Source organism: Podarcis tiliguerta (assembly GCF_965153285.1).
Source record: "Podarcis tiliguerta genome assembly, chromosome: 1".
In the NCBI taxonomy this organism is placed as follows: Eukaryota; Metazoa; Chordata; class Lepidosauria; order Squamata; family Lacertidae; genus Podarcis; species Podarcis tiliguerta.
Window position 1 is genome coordinate 107957953 of NC_139534.1, and position 19609 is coordinate 107977561.

Below are 19609 nucleotides of genomic sequence, written 5' to 3' on the forward strand. Positions count from 1 at the left end.
TAGATCCTGAACTTAGTGGTCTTTTAGATGAACATGTGTGAAGCACATTATTAACATTTCTCTTCTCGCTTCCCACCACTCCATGCTGCACAACTGATTTTGTATTTTTTGTTGTTGTGAACCACCCTGTGAGCTTCGGATGAAGGGGGATATATTAACTAACTAACTAACTAACTAACTAACTAATATGTTAGGGCAAAACACAAACAACAACAGTTGCCCATCTTTATTTATTTATTTTTAAATGAAATACTCTGGGCATATGCAGTGTCACATTTCAAGGGTTACTGAAATCCTAGCACCATTATGGCTCCAGCAAGAAAATGGCAAAATGCTTTTGTTACTGTGATGCTAAACACATTTTCTTGGGAATACGTACCATTTTACTTTAGAGAAGAATACATATTTAATAAAATAATACTAATACCATTACTACTACTACTACTACTAATAATAATAATAATAATAGCAGCATCTATAACGAGGGCAGTGGTAGAGCAGCAAACAGGCCTGACATTAATACTCAGCATATGTAAAGGAAAAGGAAAAGGACCCCTGGATGGTTAAGTCCAGTCAAACTTGGCTATGGGGTGCGGTGCTCTTTTCGCTTCAGGCTGAGGGAACTGGCGTTTGTCCACAGACAGCTTTCCAGGTCATGCGGTCACCATGACTAAACCACTTTTGGCACAAAGGAACACCATGACAGAAACCAGAGCGCACGGAAACACCGTTTACCTTCTTGCCACAGCGGTCCCTATTTCTCTACTTGCACTGGCATGCTTTCGAACTGCTAGGTTGGCAGGAGCTGGGGCAGAGCAATGGGAGTTCACCTCATCACGCGGATTCAAACCACCAACCTTACAACTGGCAAACGCAAGAGACTCGGTGGTTTAAACCACGGTGCCACTCACGTCCCCCAGCATATGTAAATTGGGGCTAATGCCAGCCAACACAAAATCCCATTTTCTGAGGTGAATAAAAAGTTTCACATGTGAAGGCTGAGGGTGTTTCAGTCACAGTCCCCCATCGCTTCTGCACATTGCTTCTGTGTGAGGACCAGAGGCAGACTGAGGAAAAGAAGATGGTGGCAGGCTGCAAAAGCCATCTTAGGTGCTGCTTTGCTTCGCAGTATGCTCACCCCTTGTAAAATGTACTTTTTGATGAGGAAAGGAAGTGACAAGGGACCCCTCCCTGCCTGGTAAGCAAAGGAGGACTTGGGTCTTTCAAATTTCAACAGCGCCCAGTGCGAGGCAAAAATTCAGCGTTCCCCCACCTCTTGCCTTCTGTTCAGCGAATGCAGTATATCATAGTTGTGATGTCCTGTGACACCCCCTTGGTTTGGTGCCCAGGGCAAGGGAACCGGTTGCGTTGCCCTAGATCTGCCTCTGTGGGGGTGGAGAAAAGAGCAGAGGAACCACCGAGGAAAGAGGGGAAATTGGGACTGCCTGGGGGGTGGAGGGAGATGGAGAAAGCAGTGGGATACTCAGGGTGGGATGAGTAGCCCCCTCACACCTGGCAGCAGTGCTGAAACCAAAACTAAGGAGAGTTTTCAGAGGAGGCCATGGCTTAATAGTAGGTAGAATAGGTCTGGGAAAGATCCATTTCTGGAGAGCTACTGCCAGTTGGTTATAGACAATACAGTGGTACCTCGGGTTAAGAACTTAATTCATTCTGGAAGTCCGTTCTTAACCTGAGGTACCACTTTAGCTAATGGGGCCTCCCGCTGCCGCTTCGCTGCTGCCGCGCAATTTCTGTTCTCATCCTGAAGCAAAGTTCTTAACCCAAGGTACTATTTCTGGGTTAGCGGAGTCTGTAACCTGAAGCGTCTGTAACCTGAAGCGTCTGTAACCCAAGGTACCACTGTACTGGGCTAGGTGGACCATTTTCTGTTTACCTATCTCATTAAAGTCATAGAAAGTCGTAGTATCATAGAGTTGGAAGGGACCACGAGGGTCATCTAGTCCAACCCCCTGCAATGCAGGAATCTTTTTCTCCAGTGTGGGGCTCGAACCCACCACTCTAGGACTCTGAGATTAAGAGTGTCACGCTCTGTTGACTGAACTACCCAAGTGGAGTACTATAAACTTCTGTGGTAAATTTAAACTGGCACGTGAGAGTATAATACACCAAGTGCCAAGTGGTTAAAATCAGAGGTTTCTACCCATTGCCGTAGAAAAATGCAATTTGCCTAATGGCAAGTCAGCTAATTGCTTCCAAGCCAACTTCAAAGCCTCTCAAAGCCACCCTATGTGGCAGGTCCATCTAGGAGCAGACAAGCACAACTGACATATCACAATATATCACCCACTCGCCTACCTATGAATCAGAAGCCAGAGTCAGCCGGATAACTTTTGTGAAGCTGTTTCCACATGAAGAAGCATTTGATTTGTTTGCTGGGCTGCTCCATCCATCTACACACTATTGCAGCTAACTTGATTTGAGAGCACTGGTGGGTGCAGGGCATTCGGTATATGGAGAACGTAAACGCCTGACCGTGAACCATCCTGACGTTTCTATTAGCAGTGTTTAAAATCCTAAGAATTCTACCACTCCATATGTGCAAATGCATAAATATGGTCATACTGCTTTAGCAGCATTTAGGCTTTCAGTAATAACGGCCAGGACCAAAAGAAATACAAAACGAGCTCAACACGCCCAGGGGGACTTTGGACTTACTTGCATTTTTCAGAAACAGTTGCCTGTAGTAAACTACTTTCCAAGTGGAGGGGAGTAACATAGGAAGCTTGCGATATGGAGCGGGAGGTTTGCAGAGAGGCCCAAATTTCACCAAGTGCACTTAAGATTAACCTGGTGCACTAGCAGAAGCCACGGCAAGGACTCGTAATAGTGCAAGGGGGCTTCCCCTCATCTTTTGCCCCTGTGCCTCCCCCAAATCCACTCTGGAGTATTTGCAGGGGGGGGACAAAATGGGGGAGGGAAAGGGGAAATTGTTCACTTTAGCAAGTAGTAACATGTGTGCTGACAGAATGGTCAGAATCGTATGACATTGAATTCCACTCTATATATCCCTAATGCAGCTATTAGGTCCGCCCGATTTATCTGATTGACAACATTTTAAAAATCAATCTTGTTACTCTCCTCAACAATTCTGTGACGTAGTCAACTGTCATTTCCCATCTAGTTATGGAACTAATAGGTCAAAGTCTGTTTGTCCCAGGACGGACATCATCATCATCAACATCATCAGAATTTATATACCATCCTATACTTGGGGGTCTCACAGGGTGGTTCACAGAATAAAATCAAGATAGGTAAAGCTAAAGGGGAACCCTGACCATTAGGTCCAGTCGTGGCCGACTCTGGGGTTGCAGCGCTCATCTCGCTTTATTGGCCTAGGGAGCCGGCGTACAGTTTCCGGGTCATGTGGCCAGCATGACTAAGCCGCTTCTGGCGAACCAGAGCAGCGCACGGAAACGCCGTTTACCTTCCCGCCAGAGCGATACCTATTTATCTACTTGCACTTTGATGTGCTTTCGAACTGCTAGGTTGGCAGGAGCAGGGACCGAGCAACAGGAGCTCACCCCGTCGCGGGGATTCGAACTACCGACCTTCTGATTGGCAAGCCCTAGGCTCTGTGGTTTAACCCACAGTGCCACCCGTGTCCCTAAAATCAAGATATAAAACCACAAAATAAATAATAAAAACAGCAACGCAATAGGTCCCCACCCCCAAGGAACCAGCATGCTACCCAGTCAACAACATGTAACACTTAAAAGAGGGAATCATGTAATGTATGCTACATCCATAAAATTATGATGGCTGAAGTTTTCTGGTATGAGCTCTTAGCCCTTTATGAGCAATGGAATTGCGAAACTTGTGAGGGAACACTGTATTCCAGCTGATACATTCATTCTGCTGTGGTGGTTGTGCAAGAGTCTCAAAGGAAGAACAGTGCATGCCCCTTTTCTGCACCATGATAGACTGCAACGTGAACTGGGCTTTCTGCATGAACAGTTGGTGGTGCACGGGCCTAGTTTGGACGATTCCACATTCTTTTTAAAACATCATGCGCAGGCCTTGTTCATCCTATAGGCTCTTTTTATGGGGGAAGGGAAGAGGTACGTGTGGCTCGTTCACTGCGCTGCTAACAGCACTGTCCTGGTTCAGTGTGAGAACCGGGGCTCTGTCTTTTTATGTTTTCTGACTAAAACCTCTATATTGCCATATGGATTCCACAAAGTCGCCCTCAGAGAGCTGTGTTGGAATCTGGAACAGATAGTGTATGTTTTGATGGTTTTACAGATCTTTTCCCAAAACTAACATAGTTCAAATCATCACCTATATCTGTGCAGCCAGACTAAGGGAGGGATCAATCTCTTTGTGGGAGGAGGTCATGCCGTGTTCCTGAAAATGCATCCTGAGAGGAAGGAGAATGAAACAAAGACTTCAAAAATGCTTTGATTTCACACCCTGATACAATCATTGCTTGAGAAATATTAGTCAAACTACGTTCCCACTGCAAAATCTTGACAGGTTATAGCAGTTCTTGAACAAATGTGTTTAGTACTGGATTTTGCAAATGGAGTGGCCAGATTGAATGCAGTAATTTTAAAATCTGGTGCTTTAAATATGCCTGTTTGACTCAGTTTCTTTTGCAAGTGTTTCAGTTCCAGGAAGAAGAAAAAAACGGTGTCCCTTTTAAAGTTATATCCAGTACAGCTCAGGATCTATAAAGAAGGCTTTTATTTTACAAAATGCTTGATAATTATTAAGGTGTTCATTCTCTCACCTAACCTATGAGATAGTTCACTACACTCCTTTCTAGGTGAGGAACAGAAAATTAAGAGTTTCAGCAATATCACAAAGTGCATGATCCTACAGTGAACCATTTTCAGCAGTATCACAGAGTGCATGATCCTAGGGTGAACTTTTTCAGATTTGAATGTGCTTCTGTGTAACCCAGCCTCCAGGTGGCCCCCAGAGCTTCAATTCTAGTTGTGGATATTTTTGGATACAGTATTTTTGGTCTGGATTGGAGAGACAGCAGCAGAGGCGGCGGTTTAAGGGTGTGTTTAGAAGGTGCTCCTCACTTACACAATTTTTGCTTATGCACATGGGGCCCCAGAATGTAACCCCTGTGTAAGTGGTGGAACATCTGTACATCATGGAGCAAGGTAGGCCTATAGCACTTCTGGACACATGCCATTTCTTTGTTATGCTCTTTAGTTTCAGTACGTTTCCAAGCACAATTCAAAGTGTTGGTGCTGACCTTTAAAGCCCTAAATGGCCTCGGTCCAGTATACCTGAAGGAGCATCTCCACCCCCATCGTTCTGCCCGGACACTGAGGTCCAGCGCCGAGCGCCTTCTGGCAATTCCCTCACTGCGAGAAGCCAAGTTGCAAAGGGCCTTCTCGGTAGTGGCACCCGAGAAAAACAAGTACCAGACTTTTAGAAGACATCTGAAGGCAGCCCTGTTTAGGGAAGCTTTTAATGCTTAATAGACTATTGTATTTTAATTTTCTGTTGGAAGCCCCCCAGAGTGGCTGGGGAAACCCAGCCAGATGGGCGGGGTATAAATAATAAATTGTTGTTGTTGTTGTTAGTTATTACGTTTTCATCCCAAAGGAGCCCGTGATATGGGAAGCATTCAAAACATGGAATCCCTTCCTGCAGGGTGAAGGGTTACAGGCTTGAAATATTTCTACACATACAGGTGTCTCTTGGAGATAATGAAATGCCTAAGGCCATGCATCCATGGTTATTGTTTCAAGGCCAATGTCAGGGATGGGCACCTGCTGAGACCCACACTTCAGTGGGGTGGAGGGGCACATTTTCCTGGCTCAGTTCCTCTTCTTCCTGAGGAGTTGGAACAGCAGTCTCTGCTTCCTTAGTACGCTCTCTCTCTCTCTCTCTCTGGGCATTTGTGCAGACTGAGCACAAAGGAAAAGGAAGAGTGAGTGGGCAGTGAGCCCTTGGAGAGGAGGAGAACTCGATCGGAACACCTTGTCCATGTTCCCACCCACCCTGGAAAAAGCCTGGAGCCAGCCCTGCATTCTTTGAGTATTTCTTCAAAATGATTTTGCTATTTGTGAAAAGGGCTTTTGGGATGGTGGTGATGGGGAGGCCCTCCTTCTGTCAATCCCTCGTTCAGTGCAACTTTATTTTCAAATTGTTGCTCCATTTGCCCTCCGCTCTAGTCTGCTTAAGGCTGGGGAAACAATTGTAGCACTCAGCAGATCGGAACAAACAACATACTTAACGTCCACCCGTGGGATGCTCTTCAAAATTAATCAGCACATGATCTAATGCTAAGTCTTTTGACAATGTGGCTTTTTATTTTAGGAAATAACAAGAAGTTTCAAGATCCACTTGCAAAGACACAACTAGAAATTGCTGGGTGGTTGTTTTAACAAGCTCCATGGCAAATCAGCCTCGGAAACTGATCTCATTGCCCATATGAGAGAAAGCAGAGGGGCTGTATTCTTTGCGACCCTCACAAGCACAGCATCCTTGATCAGAATCAGCCGAGGACTTCAAAGAGAAAACAAGAGTGCAGCAGCAAAACGTTTGAGGATTAAATACTGTGTGCTGGCAATTCCAGTGCCAATACAGTGGTACCTCGGGTTACATACGCTTCAGGTTACAGACTCTGCTAACCCAGAAATAGTGCTTCAGGTTAAGAACTTTGCTTCAGGTTAAGAACAGAAATCGTGTTCCGGCAGCGGCGGGAGGCCCCATTAGCTAAAGTGGTGCTTCAGGTTAAGAACAGTTTCAGGTTAAGAACGAACCTCCGGAACGAATTAAGTACTTAACCCGAGGTACCACTGTATAATAAAAGCTATGAAGAAGACTGAAACGTGGGTCTTTATTGCGAGATAATAATAATAATAATAATAATAATAATAATAATAATAATAATAATAATTTATTATTTATACCCCGCCCATCTGGCTGGGTTTCCCCAGCCACTCCAGATATATTTTTGATGACCGCTATCATTGCAGCTAGCAATACCCTTCCAAAGTTCTGGGGCAGTATGCAAGTGATACTGCAAATGAGTCTATTTATGGAGGAAGAGTAGTAGACTTTTGACCTTATGCAATTAATATCCATAAATAAATTCTCTTTTAAAAAAACCCACATGTTAGAAAGCAGCATTTGTGTTCACAGACACCACGACAGCTTTATAAAAGTAACTTTGAACAGAGCATCCTTTTTGTCAGTCTCACAGCCAGCTTTTACTACACAAGTATTTGTTTCATAATTTGTGAGTCTGACATTGGAAGAGTAAGGCAGTGGTCAGAGGAAGGTCATTGACGCCAGTGCATCTGCACCTTGGCTTGGAGTAGTCCTCCATTCATGGAAATGGGCCTTCTTGAGAGCCAGTGTGGTGTAGTGGTTAAGAGCGGTGGACTCGTAATCTGGTGAACCGGGTTTGCGTCTCCGCTCCTCCACATGCAGCTGCTGGGTGACCTTGGGCCAGTCACACTTCTCTGAAGTCCCTCAGCCCCACTCACCTCACAGGGTGTCTGTTGTGGGTGAGGAAGGGAAAGGTGAATGTTAGCCGCTTTGAGACTCCTTCGGGTAGTGATAAAGTGGGATATCAAATCCAAAGTCATCATCGTCTTCTTTTTGACTTCCCTTCCCTCTCTAGCCCCCACCCCCCATTGATGTTCCAGGGGGTTGGGGTACCTTCTGGAAGCAAAGACATATGGTGAAGGAGGCTGAAGCAAAAAGGACCAATTTCCAAAAATGAAGGGCCAACTCTTGGGCAAGCAGAAATGCTATCTGCATGCACCTCACCTTTGGATCCAAGTACTGGATTTTTCTGTGAATAAGTAGGTCTTTTTCCTTAAAAAATGATGTCAAGAATTAGGGGGGCGTCATATACACGGATAGTGCCAAGGGTGGACTTGTGATTGGTTGTTGCCGTCTTATACATGGGGGCATCTTATAGACGGAAAAATACAGTATGTATGTAGGTATGTAATTTGTATAGCACCCTTCATTCGAAGATGTCTGGGCAGTTCACAGCAGAAAAACATAAAATAAGAACACAAAATACATCATAAAAACAAAACAAACCCACTATGTTGAAACCTATGCAAATTAAAATATGGCCATTTTTACTATTTAAAAACTGTCCATCTCCACATCTTTGAATAAGTGACAAGAATTGAATTCCATCAGAACTGCACTTTGTTGTGATCGTTCTGCTTACATATTATGTTTCTCAAACTTTGTATTTTTTTCCTTGTTTTACTAAGATACGTATCTACTTTTCTCCTCGCTTTTGTTGCTTCCGTTATATGGTTGGGGACATTCTCAGCTCACTTTTGAGCAAAAGATTCCAACATTGCAGGGGGTTGGACTAGATGACCCTCGTGGTCCCTTCCAGCTACAATTCTATGATTCTGCGGGTTCTTAAGTCTCATGTAATACTAAGCAATGTGTTTTAACAAAGGATAGGCGAATCTCCTGGTGTTCTGTAAGTCTTTCCTAGTATATGCATTTTTGTACATATTACTTGGTTGGAGAATATTTGGAGTCTTTTGCTGGGTTGTGGAAAAGTTACCCATGAAGTACCACTGAAAGAGAACTTGTGAGAGCATTAATATGCAGTGCTTGTAGCGGTGTTCTTCTTATGGCTGATGTGATAGGCTTGGTGTGTGTGTGTCTTTCTCCAAAGCTCATCTCTGAGGTATTCCTCTTGGCTTGCATGTGATTGAAGGTAAACTTTTACCTACATGCGCTCCATTCATCAGCCTTCTTGACAGAAGCTGAAATTGGTATCCAAATTTCAGGAGGCTTCTGAGACCAGGGTTTGGCAGACAAAGAATGAATCCATCTTGAAATGTCCTGGGTAGTTTTGCAGCTGCTGTAATACAGTAAACACTCCCTGCTGTGTGTGAGCAGAGCAGGATGCCCAGTGGTTCCAGGACAAGAAAAATACTCAGCCCCTAGGAATCAGCGCCTATGGACAATGGGCTTCTTCAGGTGTTCATGTTCCTGTCTTACCGAACATAGGAGCAGGGGTGCATAAAGTAGCCTGCCCTGTAGCCTTTGCACACACAGCTGCGCACACAAAGGCTCTGTCAGTACAGACAGTCACACTGTTCACATAAAGGCTTGGGAGACTGACACATCCCCATGCACGGGTGCATGAATAAAACTCACTCTCTCTCTCTCTCTCTCTCTCTCTCTGTGTGTGTGTGTGTGTGTGTGTTGAGAGAGGGGAGAGAAGAGATGTTTAGATTTATCAGCCGATCCCTTTTTGTAACCCCCGTTTCAAAATGAAGGAAGAGGCATCTAGCAGATAAAACTTAAAAGCCCAGTTTGTTAATCCTCAGCTTGATGAATGGGAATCTTATTCTACAAGCAAATGTAGGGAACATAGGAAGCTGTGTTCTACCAAGTGAGAACACTGGTCAATCTAGCTCTGTATGGTCTACACTGACAGGCAGCAACTCTCCAGTGTTTCAGGTGATATTCCCAGCCCTACCTGGAGGTGCCAGGGACTGAACCTGAGACCTTCTGAATGCAAAGCCCTACTGAGCTACAGCCGCCCCCCCACCCCTGCAACACACATTGGGTAAGTTTCTTGCATTGCAGGGGGTTGGACTAGATGACACTGGTGGTCCCTTTGAGTTCTACAATTCTATGACCTAGAGATACAGGTCATTGCAAACGCCTCTTTTCATGACAGCAGGTATAAGGTAAAGGGGCCCCTGACCATTAGGTCCAGTCGTTACCAACTCTGGGGTTGCGGTGCTCATCTCGCTTTATTGGCTGAGGGAGCTGGCGTACAGCTTCCGGGTCATGTGGCCAGCATGAGTAAGCCGCTTCTGGAGAACCAGAACAGTGCAGGGAAACACCGTTTACCTTCCTGCTGGAGTGGTACCTATTTATCTACTTGAACTGGCATGCTTTCAAACTGCTAGGTGGGCAGGAGCTGGGACCGAACAACGGAAGCTCACCCTGTTGCGGGGATTCGAACCGCCAACCTTCTGATCGGCAAGCCCTAGGCTCTGTGGTTTAACCCACAGCGCCACCCGACAGCAGGTATACATCCATGCATTATAACCATCCACATACTGCGAAGTTTAAAAGTAATACTCCTGGTTTGACACACAACAACCCAGTAATTGCCACTAATGAAAGCTGGCATCATTGCTAGTAATGTAACCAAGTCCTTGAACAGTGGGCTGCTTATCTAAAGAAAACACTGGCATTAGTGAGACAACTGTAATACAGTCCATATCTTTAGAACAATCTCTCGCTGGGCTACTGTGCTGGCTCTCAAGGCACTTTTACAAGGACTCAGACTTGAACATTAAAACCAAGTGCATTTCACAGATCAGAACCAAGATATGGGCAATAAACCAAGAATCACAGAGGCAGGTAAAGGGGAAGGGGAAGTTTTATTAGAAACATCAAGAAAGGGAATATCTGATTTCATCAATAGAGACCACAATATATGGCTAAATTATTGTACACTGTAATTTTCAGAGTTAAGGTGACATTTCAAAAAAACTTAATAAAGAGGTATTGGGAAGGATGTGACTATTAGAAATTGCTTTTTATTAAAAGAAGAAAAAAAAGAAGGTTGGGTACTCATATAAACCAACCTCCTCTGCCAAAGGTTGGTTCTCAACCTGTTTATTCAATTCCAGGAAGACATTGTACATTTGTAGCACAAAATTAGATATTGTGACTCTGGTTCTCTTCTGCCATGTCGGATATAAAATATTTCATTACATTATTGGAGATTTTAGGTTTAGGAAACAAAATTATTATTATGCTTAATTACAGAAGTGGTTCATAACAAGTGGTTAACTGAATTTCCTCCAGTTCTGGGGAAATTTAGGTTAGGCTGCGCTCTCCCTTGAGCTTGGATCAACAAACATAGTAGTCCCAAACAGAATGAAATGCAGCATGTAATCTTAATTCTCCTCAAAGTGGAGGAAATTCAGGTCATTGTTTCACATATAAATGATTTCTATTATTAAGCACAATAATGTAATCATTGCATAATGCATCAATTGAGGCACCTTTGTTGTAAAATGCTATTCTGCCTGTACAGCTCTAAATTATGTTATAAAACATCTTATTTACACACCAAGCAATTTCTATTAACCATTACCTGATTGTGTTTATGTTTTATCTATATATTGTTCAACCAAAAATCCATCGCATCCTTGAACTTAAAACATATTAAGGTATGTAACAAAACTCACGAAAAGGCAAAGGTGGCTGGTTTGGGATGGACTGAAACAAAGCAATGGGGACAGCACTTCAAACCACAAGATTCTTTGGCATTTTACATTCAGGTTTCACTTGCTTCATTTTAGACCCACAATCGAGACGTTGTTCTCAGTCACTATTTGGCATCTGTTGGACCACGGAATCTGCACTGCTTTGGTAAATACAGCTGCAGTCAGAACTGGAAAAAAGTGCCGCAGAGCTGAGTTTCCAACAGTGTATCTGGCATTCCGAAGTTGCTTTAGTACCTCTCTTCTTGTGTTCGCAGTTTTGTTCCATTGACCGTCATGCTGATAGCACCTTTTTTAGTTGCATTTGAATCTGAAGGAAATGTACTTTTGGTAAGTGCTGCGGAAGAAAGGAGAGGGGGAAAGCAATCACCTATTCGCTGAAAGACTCAACATGGGGGGGGGGGGGGAGAGATCTAGAAAAAAACCCAGCCTGTTCTAAACAGAGAAGGCCTGTCCAGATACCCATAGAGTGGTAACACTTCGTTTGGAAAGATTCAGTACACTGTAGGTAAGACTGTCTCAGAAAACTGTTTGAAAGCTTTGGTTGGTGCAAAATACAGTGGTTAGATTGTTTACCGGCATCAGGTGAACCAAAGATGGAAAGCAGGTGATTTAATGCTTTTTCTCTAAGAGATAATGGTTTCTCTCTCTTTTAGATAGTTGCTCTTCCACAAACGGAAGGGCTCCTTCCACACAAGGAAGGCACTCCAATCCTGCCAAGGCTTCTACTTTTGCTGACATCCATCATCACTTCCCATGCTGTTCTGGAGGATTCCCCAACCTTTCAGAGCAGATTTCTGCATGGGGGCTGCAGTGAAAATAAGGGATCGCCTCCACACCTTCTACTACTAGCAATATCATCCTGTGAGCAGACTTCTGCATGTGAGAACTTTGGAGACAAGGCAACTGATACTGCAATTTGGAATGCAATCCCGTCCCCACAGAATTAATGGCAAAACTCAAATTTTAAATTTGATTTTTAAGGAGACAGCAGTACAGGCCTGGCTTAGTTGAAGGATTAAATGTAGACCTCTTAAGCAGATTTCTGTATCTATGTGAGCCTGCTTGTGTCATCATGTCCAGCAAGAATGTTTGAGAGGCATCTAGATTGCTCCCAGCAGAAGCAAGGCAGAGGAGTGTGGTCATTGTACGGGTGGAGAACTGGCTGTGCTGCTGAGTGACTGCTTAGACTGTTCTGTGCCCTTTAGACTGTGGCCCGGGGTGGGAGTGGGGGTGGGGAGATGAAAGGCCATGGAAATGAAAGCACTGCTACCACCAGCACCTCAAAGAAATGACATCTTACTGCCATTGCTTCCTGCTCTGGAGAACAAGGCTTGTCACAGGAAAGGAGTGGTTCAGAGAAGCTCCTGAAATGTTAAGAGTCAGTGAGCCAGGTTACAGTTCTCACAAAATGATTTACCCTTGGGTGTTGCCTGAGCCTGATACAAGGAGAAGCTAAGAAGAGTCCCTAACTGGGGTGACATTCACTAGTTTTAACTATAACATCAAGCTTTCTGGGGACTTGTGAGTGCTTCAGGCTTAGACCACCTTGGCTGCTTCAAAGGGTCACTGGCATAGGAAACATTCTACAAAATGTCCTACCAGGAATCACATTGGCTTGTCCGCAGCTGAGCAAGCCCAGCCACATGTAAGGTAGTACTGAACAGTATTGGTTGTCAGTAACTGCTGGCCGCTGTCCCATGTGGCAAGCCCCATAACTCTAGCCTCCCAAGGAAGAACCTTCCAGATCTGGCCTGGCTCCGCACATCCAAGCTAGCTCTTCCTGGTCAGAAAAGTATGGAAAGTACTTATCTCTGTGGCTGAGACTTGCTTGAGCAACAACATCTACCAGAGCTAGTATGACTTGCATTTCTGGTCTTGTTCTTTGGTTCTGACTCTTGGCTTGCCCTCTGAGACTGATTCCTCTTCCAGTCCTGGCTCACAGTTCCCAGCTATCGACCTTCACTAGATTGCTGCCTATAGCCCAGCCCCTTGAAGTTTTCACCTAGCTCACACAGATTCAGTGATTTTTTATCTCTAAGTGATTCTAGCGCCCCACTCCCTCTCCTCAGGTGAGAACAGCTATAGGGTATGGGTCTTCATATTCCTATGGGATACAGGTAGGCCAGTGTGTAAGGAGGCTTAATTTGGGCTTTCCTAATGAGGCGTAAAGTGCTACAGATTGACGGATAATTGCTCCTGAGGAGCTGGAATCCCACTTCAGCTGTGATTGGGTATTGGAAATCAACTGCTCAGTGCCAAGGTGTGGGGAGGGAGACCAGCTATATAAATGCAATTTGATCTATTGCAGAAAGGGAGAATAAGATCCAATTCACCCTCTATGGGCCAAACAAGTTTGCTACTTGTCAACCATGTGTCTCCTGGAAAATTCATGCAATGCATTTCAGGTAAGTCGCTTCAGCATGTGGCAGATAGGACCCAAGGAGCTAATCCTGACTTAAGAGCCCTGCTGGATCAGACCAAAGGCCCATCTAAACCAGCATCCTATTCTCACAATGGCCAACCAGATGCCTGTGGGAAGCCTGGAAGGAGGGCCTGAGTACAATAGCATTCTCCTCACTTGTGATTCCCAGTGGCTGGTATTGAGAAGCATCATATCTCTGACAGTGGAAGCAGAATGTAGCCACTGATGAGTGTGCCTTATCTTCTTTTAAAGCTGCCCAGCTGGGTGGGCATCACTACGTCTTGTAGAATTCCACAGACTAACTATGAACTGTGGGAAGAAGTATGGTACTTTTTTTCATCTATCTGGAATCTCTTCCCATTCACTTTCACTGGATGGACCCAGTATTACACGTGAAAGAGGGGGAAATGTCTTCTATTTACCTTCTCCACACTAAGCATAATTTTATACTCCTCTATCGTTATATAGGCTTTTTTCTTTATAGGCGAGCTGCTTTTCGGTGCTAATCTGCCACACGTTTACAGACATGTATTTCCTGTTCATTTCTTATCACGTTAAGTGGGAAAACACACAGTGGACAAGCCACACATAATGCTATGTAAGGTATGAAAGAACTAATTCTTGAAGACCAACTTGGCTTGGATCTGTCAAGAGTTGCAAAAAGCACTGTTGTGTTCTGACTGAATAGGAAAGAAAGTTTTGCCTGGATAGCTCAGCTGGCTAGAGCAGAGCTTTTCAAACTGTGTGTTGCAACATATTAGTATGTCGACTGCAGTGTGTAGGTGTGTCACGCGAATGCTCCCCACTCTCCTCCTGGGGCTGGAAAGAGGTTATTTTAACCTCCAGTTTGCTACTAAAACGTGACATTACTGTGTCACGAAATGATGCATTTCTAAAAAAGTGTGTCACCAACATGAAAAGTTTGGAAAGCTCTGGGCTAGAGCGTGGTGCTGATAATGCCAAGGTTGCAAAAGACTGATCCCCATATGGGACAGCTGCCTATTCCAGCATTGCAGTCGGTTGGACTAGATGATCCTCAGGGACTCTTCAACTCTACAATTCTGTGATTCTACGAAATGTTGCTAAACATAGTCACAATGGATTTCCTAGGATCCTTCTTTCCCATTCAAAACTCAGGTTGATGAAAGTAGAAAGAAATGCTAATTCAGAGATACTGGTAAAACTTCCACCAATTCTCAAATTTTCATTTGCTGTCACTATGAGAGAGATGTTAAACTGTATTTTGGAATCCTTATTATCCAATTAAATAGGACCTACTGCAATGGTGTTGGCTGTCTCAGAGTAACATGTAGATAAACAATGTAATAAAAACAAGAGCAATGTCATACTGATTGCCAGAGCTCGGAGGCACGGTCATGAACTTATATGATGCTATCATTTTGTCAAGCAGCAATGAAGAATGCAAAAGCCAAGGTGACCTTGCAGCCACCTTTTTTTTTTTAATCAAATGAGAAGCTAGTTAAGATGTCTGAGCCCTGGACCAAGGTCTGGAAGAAGAAACCCGGGGGGGGGGGGGGGCTTTTACAGATATAAACTATATCCTATAAAATACACTGCATAGGGATGTTTCTCTCATCTTGCTTTTATTGTTTAGACTGATCTGTAAAATACTGAAAGCTTATCTCCCACATATGTAATGAACCAGTCAGCTGTATCTCTGCTTAAATTGTATATGTGGATGAGCCATGGATTTTTATGGCTGTTGCCTTGACAATCTGTGAAGTCTTAGCAGCCAGGTAAGAAAAATAACATTGAAAAGGGTGTCCACTAAAGAGACTGTTCAATACTACTTCAAGTACAGTGGTAGCTTGGTTGTCGAGCGTCTCGGTTTTCAAATGCTCAAAACCCAGAAATAAATGTTTCTGTTTTCGAATGTGCCTCGGAAGTCGAATGGCTTCCGCTGAGTTTTTTTCAATTTTCTCCATTGACTTTGCAGACCGCCCATTGTGTCTTGTTTTCAAACGTTTCAGAAGTTGAACGGTCTTCCGGAATGGAATAGGTTCGACAACTGAGGTACTAGTGCACAAACTTGTCTTATTGGAAATAATGACAGAGGTGATGGGACTGTGGTAAAATCAAAAGGAAGAATGCAGAACTGGTACAATTGATCTGGGCACATGCCAGATCCAGAGATTTGGGAAAGCTCACTTTGCAGATGGGAAAAAAGTCGTGTGCCCCCCCCCCCCACTGCATAATAAAAAGTAAGAGCAACAGTCAGATTTACTACCTCTGAAAAGGGAGACTGTACTAATGGCTGTCAGAATGGATTCTTCATTCATTACACCTACCTTATTTATCTAATTCTTTCTGAACACTTTATGTTAATGAATTCCACAGGTTAATTCTGAACTATGTGAAGCACTTCCTTTTGCTTGTTTTAAAGGTGATGTATGCAAAACAAGTTCCTTGCGACACTTTAAAAATTAACAGATTTATTGCAGCAAAAAAAGGGCCCGCTTGATCAGAATTAGAAAGCATTAACTAGTTTCATCCTGGGTTGCAACTTTGCTTAGCCAGGCAAGCACAAACCACAGTTCCCAACTTTTTGGGATAGGAAGAAGGGTATAGGAAGGGATAGGAAGAAGGGTATCAACACACCTGAGGGGAAGAGACAACCGCTCCAAAATGACTCATACTCATAGTGCCAAACCATAGTTCAGTGTTACTGAATGCCTGAACCATCCTACAGTCTATTGGAGCTGGTAGGTAAATTGTTCTAGATTAGAAGGCGATCTGCAAGCAAGGGCAGTTCTCCACCGCCAGAAGAGAGAGCTCTGCCAGTGGCCACTTGGGACGTATCACTCTGTTCCAGCTAACACCTGGAATTGAATTATCAATTAATTGCGTTGATATTTTTATATTGGTCCCTTCCCATTATGTGTTTTTCTTACTGCGAAGCTGTTTGTGGGTTTGTATATGGAGATTTTATAGAATCACCCCCTACATTTCACTCTCATCCTCATAGCTTGCCTCTACCCCTACACACCCAAAAGATCTCTGCATTCTGCAGGAGAGGGGATCCTGCAGGTACCATCTTACCAGGAGCTCCATTCTGCCAAGGTTGGAATCAGGCCTTTAGTGTTGTGGCATCTATCGCTTTGAACTCCCTCCTGTTATATATTCAATAGGTGCCTTTTCGGGCCTGCTAAAGACATCCCTCTTTCAACAAGGCTTCTAAATGGAGATCTTTAGATATCTGTATTGGATTTGAATTTATTTTATTTTATGCATTTGCTTTTGTTAGTTTAAACTATCCCTACATATTTAGTTGTTTTAAACTGTGTTTGTGTAAGTTTTTATTACATTGCAAAAACCTTGAGGATTTCTCATGGGAAGTGATTCATAAATGAAATGCAGAAATAAACAATGTATTGTTTGATGATGGCGATGATGATAATGAACAATAATTTTATCATTTATATGCTGCCTACCTGACTGGATTGCCCCAGCCACTCTGGGCAGCTTCCATCAAAATATTAAAATACAAAAAACCTCAAACATTAAAAAAACTTCCCTTCAGAAGTCTTCTAAAGGTTGTATAGTTACTTATCTCCTTGACATCTGACGGGAGGGTGTTCCACAGGGCGGGTGCCACTACCAAGAAGGCCTTCTGCCTGGTTCCCTGTAATCTCACTTCTCACGGTGAGGGAACTGCCAGAAGGCCAGTAGTCCCACACAGAGTGCATTGCAGTAGTCCAAGCAGGAGATAACCAAGGCATGTGCCACTCTGGCTAGACAGCATGAGGGCAGGTAAGGTTTCAGCCTGTGCACCAGATGGAGCTAGTAGGCAGTCACCCTGGACACAGAATTAACCTGCACCTCCATGGATGGCTGTGAGTCCAAAATGGCTCCCAGGCTGCATACCAGGTCCTTCAGGGGTACAGTTACTCCATTCAGGACCAGGGGGTTTCCCATACCTGTCCACCCCGTCCCCTCAGAAACAGTACTTCTGTCTTGTCGGGCAATCCATTGACTGCTATCCATAAGTAGATGGTGACTCTGGGTCTTCTACATTAAAATTAAATACATGACTTCTATTGGAAAGGAGGGTCCATGTGACTGGCTCTGCCCACATGGCAGTGGCATTCAGGCACATACCACAAACTCAAGATAGCCTCACGGGAAAAGGACTAGGAAGTAGTTTGTGCGTGGAGAGGGCCTGCTCTCTCCACCCTATGAGTGACCTTATAAACTAGCAGATGGGCTGGAGACATTCCCCCTGTCTTCAGAAACTTATGTGCTGTTGGTTTCCCTCCCTTCCTCTCTCTCTTGTATTTCTTTATTCTTCCAAGGAAAATAATTTTAGAGCTACCTGTTATCAAAGTGGAAAGTTGTAGTTCAAAAGGATTGTGAGCAAAAGCTGCTAATATGAAGCACAGCTTTCATTACCAGCAGATAGCAAGTAGAATTATGAATAGTAAAGGGGCCAGATGGAATAGCAAATCCTGTTTACCTTTCTGGTAATACACGAGCCAGAAGGCACATGATAAAAATCAAAAAGCAATATACTTAAAGCATATTAAAAGGAAATCCTTTTAATGCGGTGCAGTATTAACCTACGGAATCTGTTACCTTGGCCCATAGGTGGTGCAGTAAAAAAACAAAAGAGTTTAAGGAAATAATTGGGGACTAAAAAAATTTTTTTTGGGTGTTACATTTTGAACTTTGTTTGCTGTAGTAACAAACCATGCTTCAGCTAGCGATGCAAAAAAACAATGGTTGCACCAGACAGAAGAGAACAACACTGAATTTCACCCAAAGTTTTTATCCTGGCTCAGTTTTTCAAACAAATAGTTTTCTGTAGGTGTTATCACAACCTTTGAAAAGAAAGAAGCTTTCCTGGTGTTAATAGTAATAGTAGCAGTAGCAGTAGCAGTAGCAGCAGCAGCAGCAGCAGCAGCAGCAGCAGCAGTAGTAATAATAATAATATATTTGAAGATTCATCTGAAGATGAATCATCTGAAGATCTCATCTGAAGATCTCAGGGCGGTTCACAATATAAAAATACAGGATAAAAGCCCAAAATAGATAGCCAAAAAAAAAACTAAACAATACCACCACCACCTAAACACCTTTAAAAGGCTGTAGAATATTAATCTGCCAAAGGCCTGGTTGAAGAACATTTTTGCCTAGTGCCTGGGGGGAGCATTACCACAAGTGGAAAGCCATTGCAGAAAAGGCCTGTTCTTGTGTTGCCCCCCTGCGAACGTCTTGAATAGGCACCAGAAGAAGGGCCTCAGATTGCAGAGTCCAGGTAAGTATACATGGGGAAAGGTGGTTTAACAAAGGCTTATTTCAATGTCAGCTCTGCCCCCCTCCTTTTTACAAGTGTGGCTGGCTTAGCACTTGCTGTTTTGCCTACACAAACCATGATTGCTAACCAAATGGAAGTCATGTTTAGGATGCTTGGTTTGGACATAACGCTAAGCTCACCAATGTGTTGGGTACCAGTATACAGATCATGCACAGTATGGCTTAACAATCCACATTTCTGGCTTAGCATTACAGCCAAACATGGCCAATGCATGCAGAGTACTTTGAACTACTAATAAAATGTGTTGTGCATCAGCAAAGCCAAGGTTAACTGAGGACTGTGATCAGTAACAGCAGACTAGAAAGCCTTGCTGCCCTTGTCTTTCTTTAAAAAGGCTGCAGATTTTGAAGGTCCCGGCTCAACAAGCTTTAGAAATAAAATGGCTTCTGGGAAAAGATTTGTCAATACACAGAAAGGATAAAAACTGTACAAACAGGAAAAGGATACATTTACAGCGCTAATGCAAAGCATCTGCAGTTGCTAATCATTTTGTAATCTAAAACTGGAGAAAAGTACGGTGGTCATAAAAAATAGTTTCTTGGGATTAATGGTGGGATAACAGCCAGTGTCTGATTAGGTTTTTTTTTTATTAAAAAAAGACTTAGTTGAGTGGCA

At 43.6% G+C, this 19609-nt stretch overlaps 1 protein-coding gene across 8 annotated transcripts in view; it reads right to left on the reverse strand.

Annotated features, from left to right (window-relative positions):
- Window positions 1–10363: 10363 nt before the first annotated feature.
- Window positions 10364–19609, reverse strand: part of CEP128 (centrosomal protein 128) — a 176195-nt gene continuing 166949 nt past the window's right edge. For 6 of the 8 annotated variants that reach the window (XM_083447795.1, XM_083447800.1, XM_083447799.1 and 3 more), the window contains one exon: window positions 10364–11571. In XM_083447795.1, coding sequence (XP_083303921.1) covers window positions 11465–11571 — 107 coding nt within the window. In that variant the 3' untranslated portion in view covers window positions 10364–11464. Of the gene's footprint in view, window positions 11572–18429; window positions 18498–19609 lie in introns of those variants that run through there. The other 2 variants (XM_083447797.1, XM_083447798.1) reach the window with 2 other exon arrangements.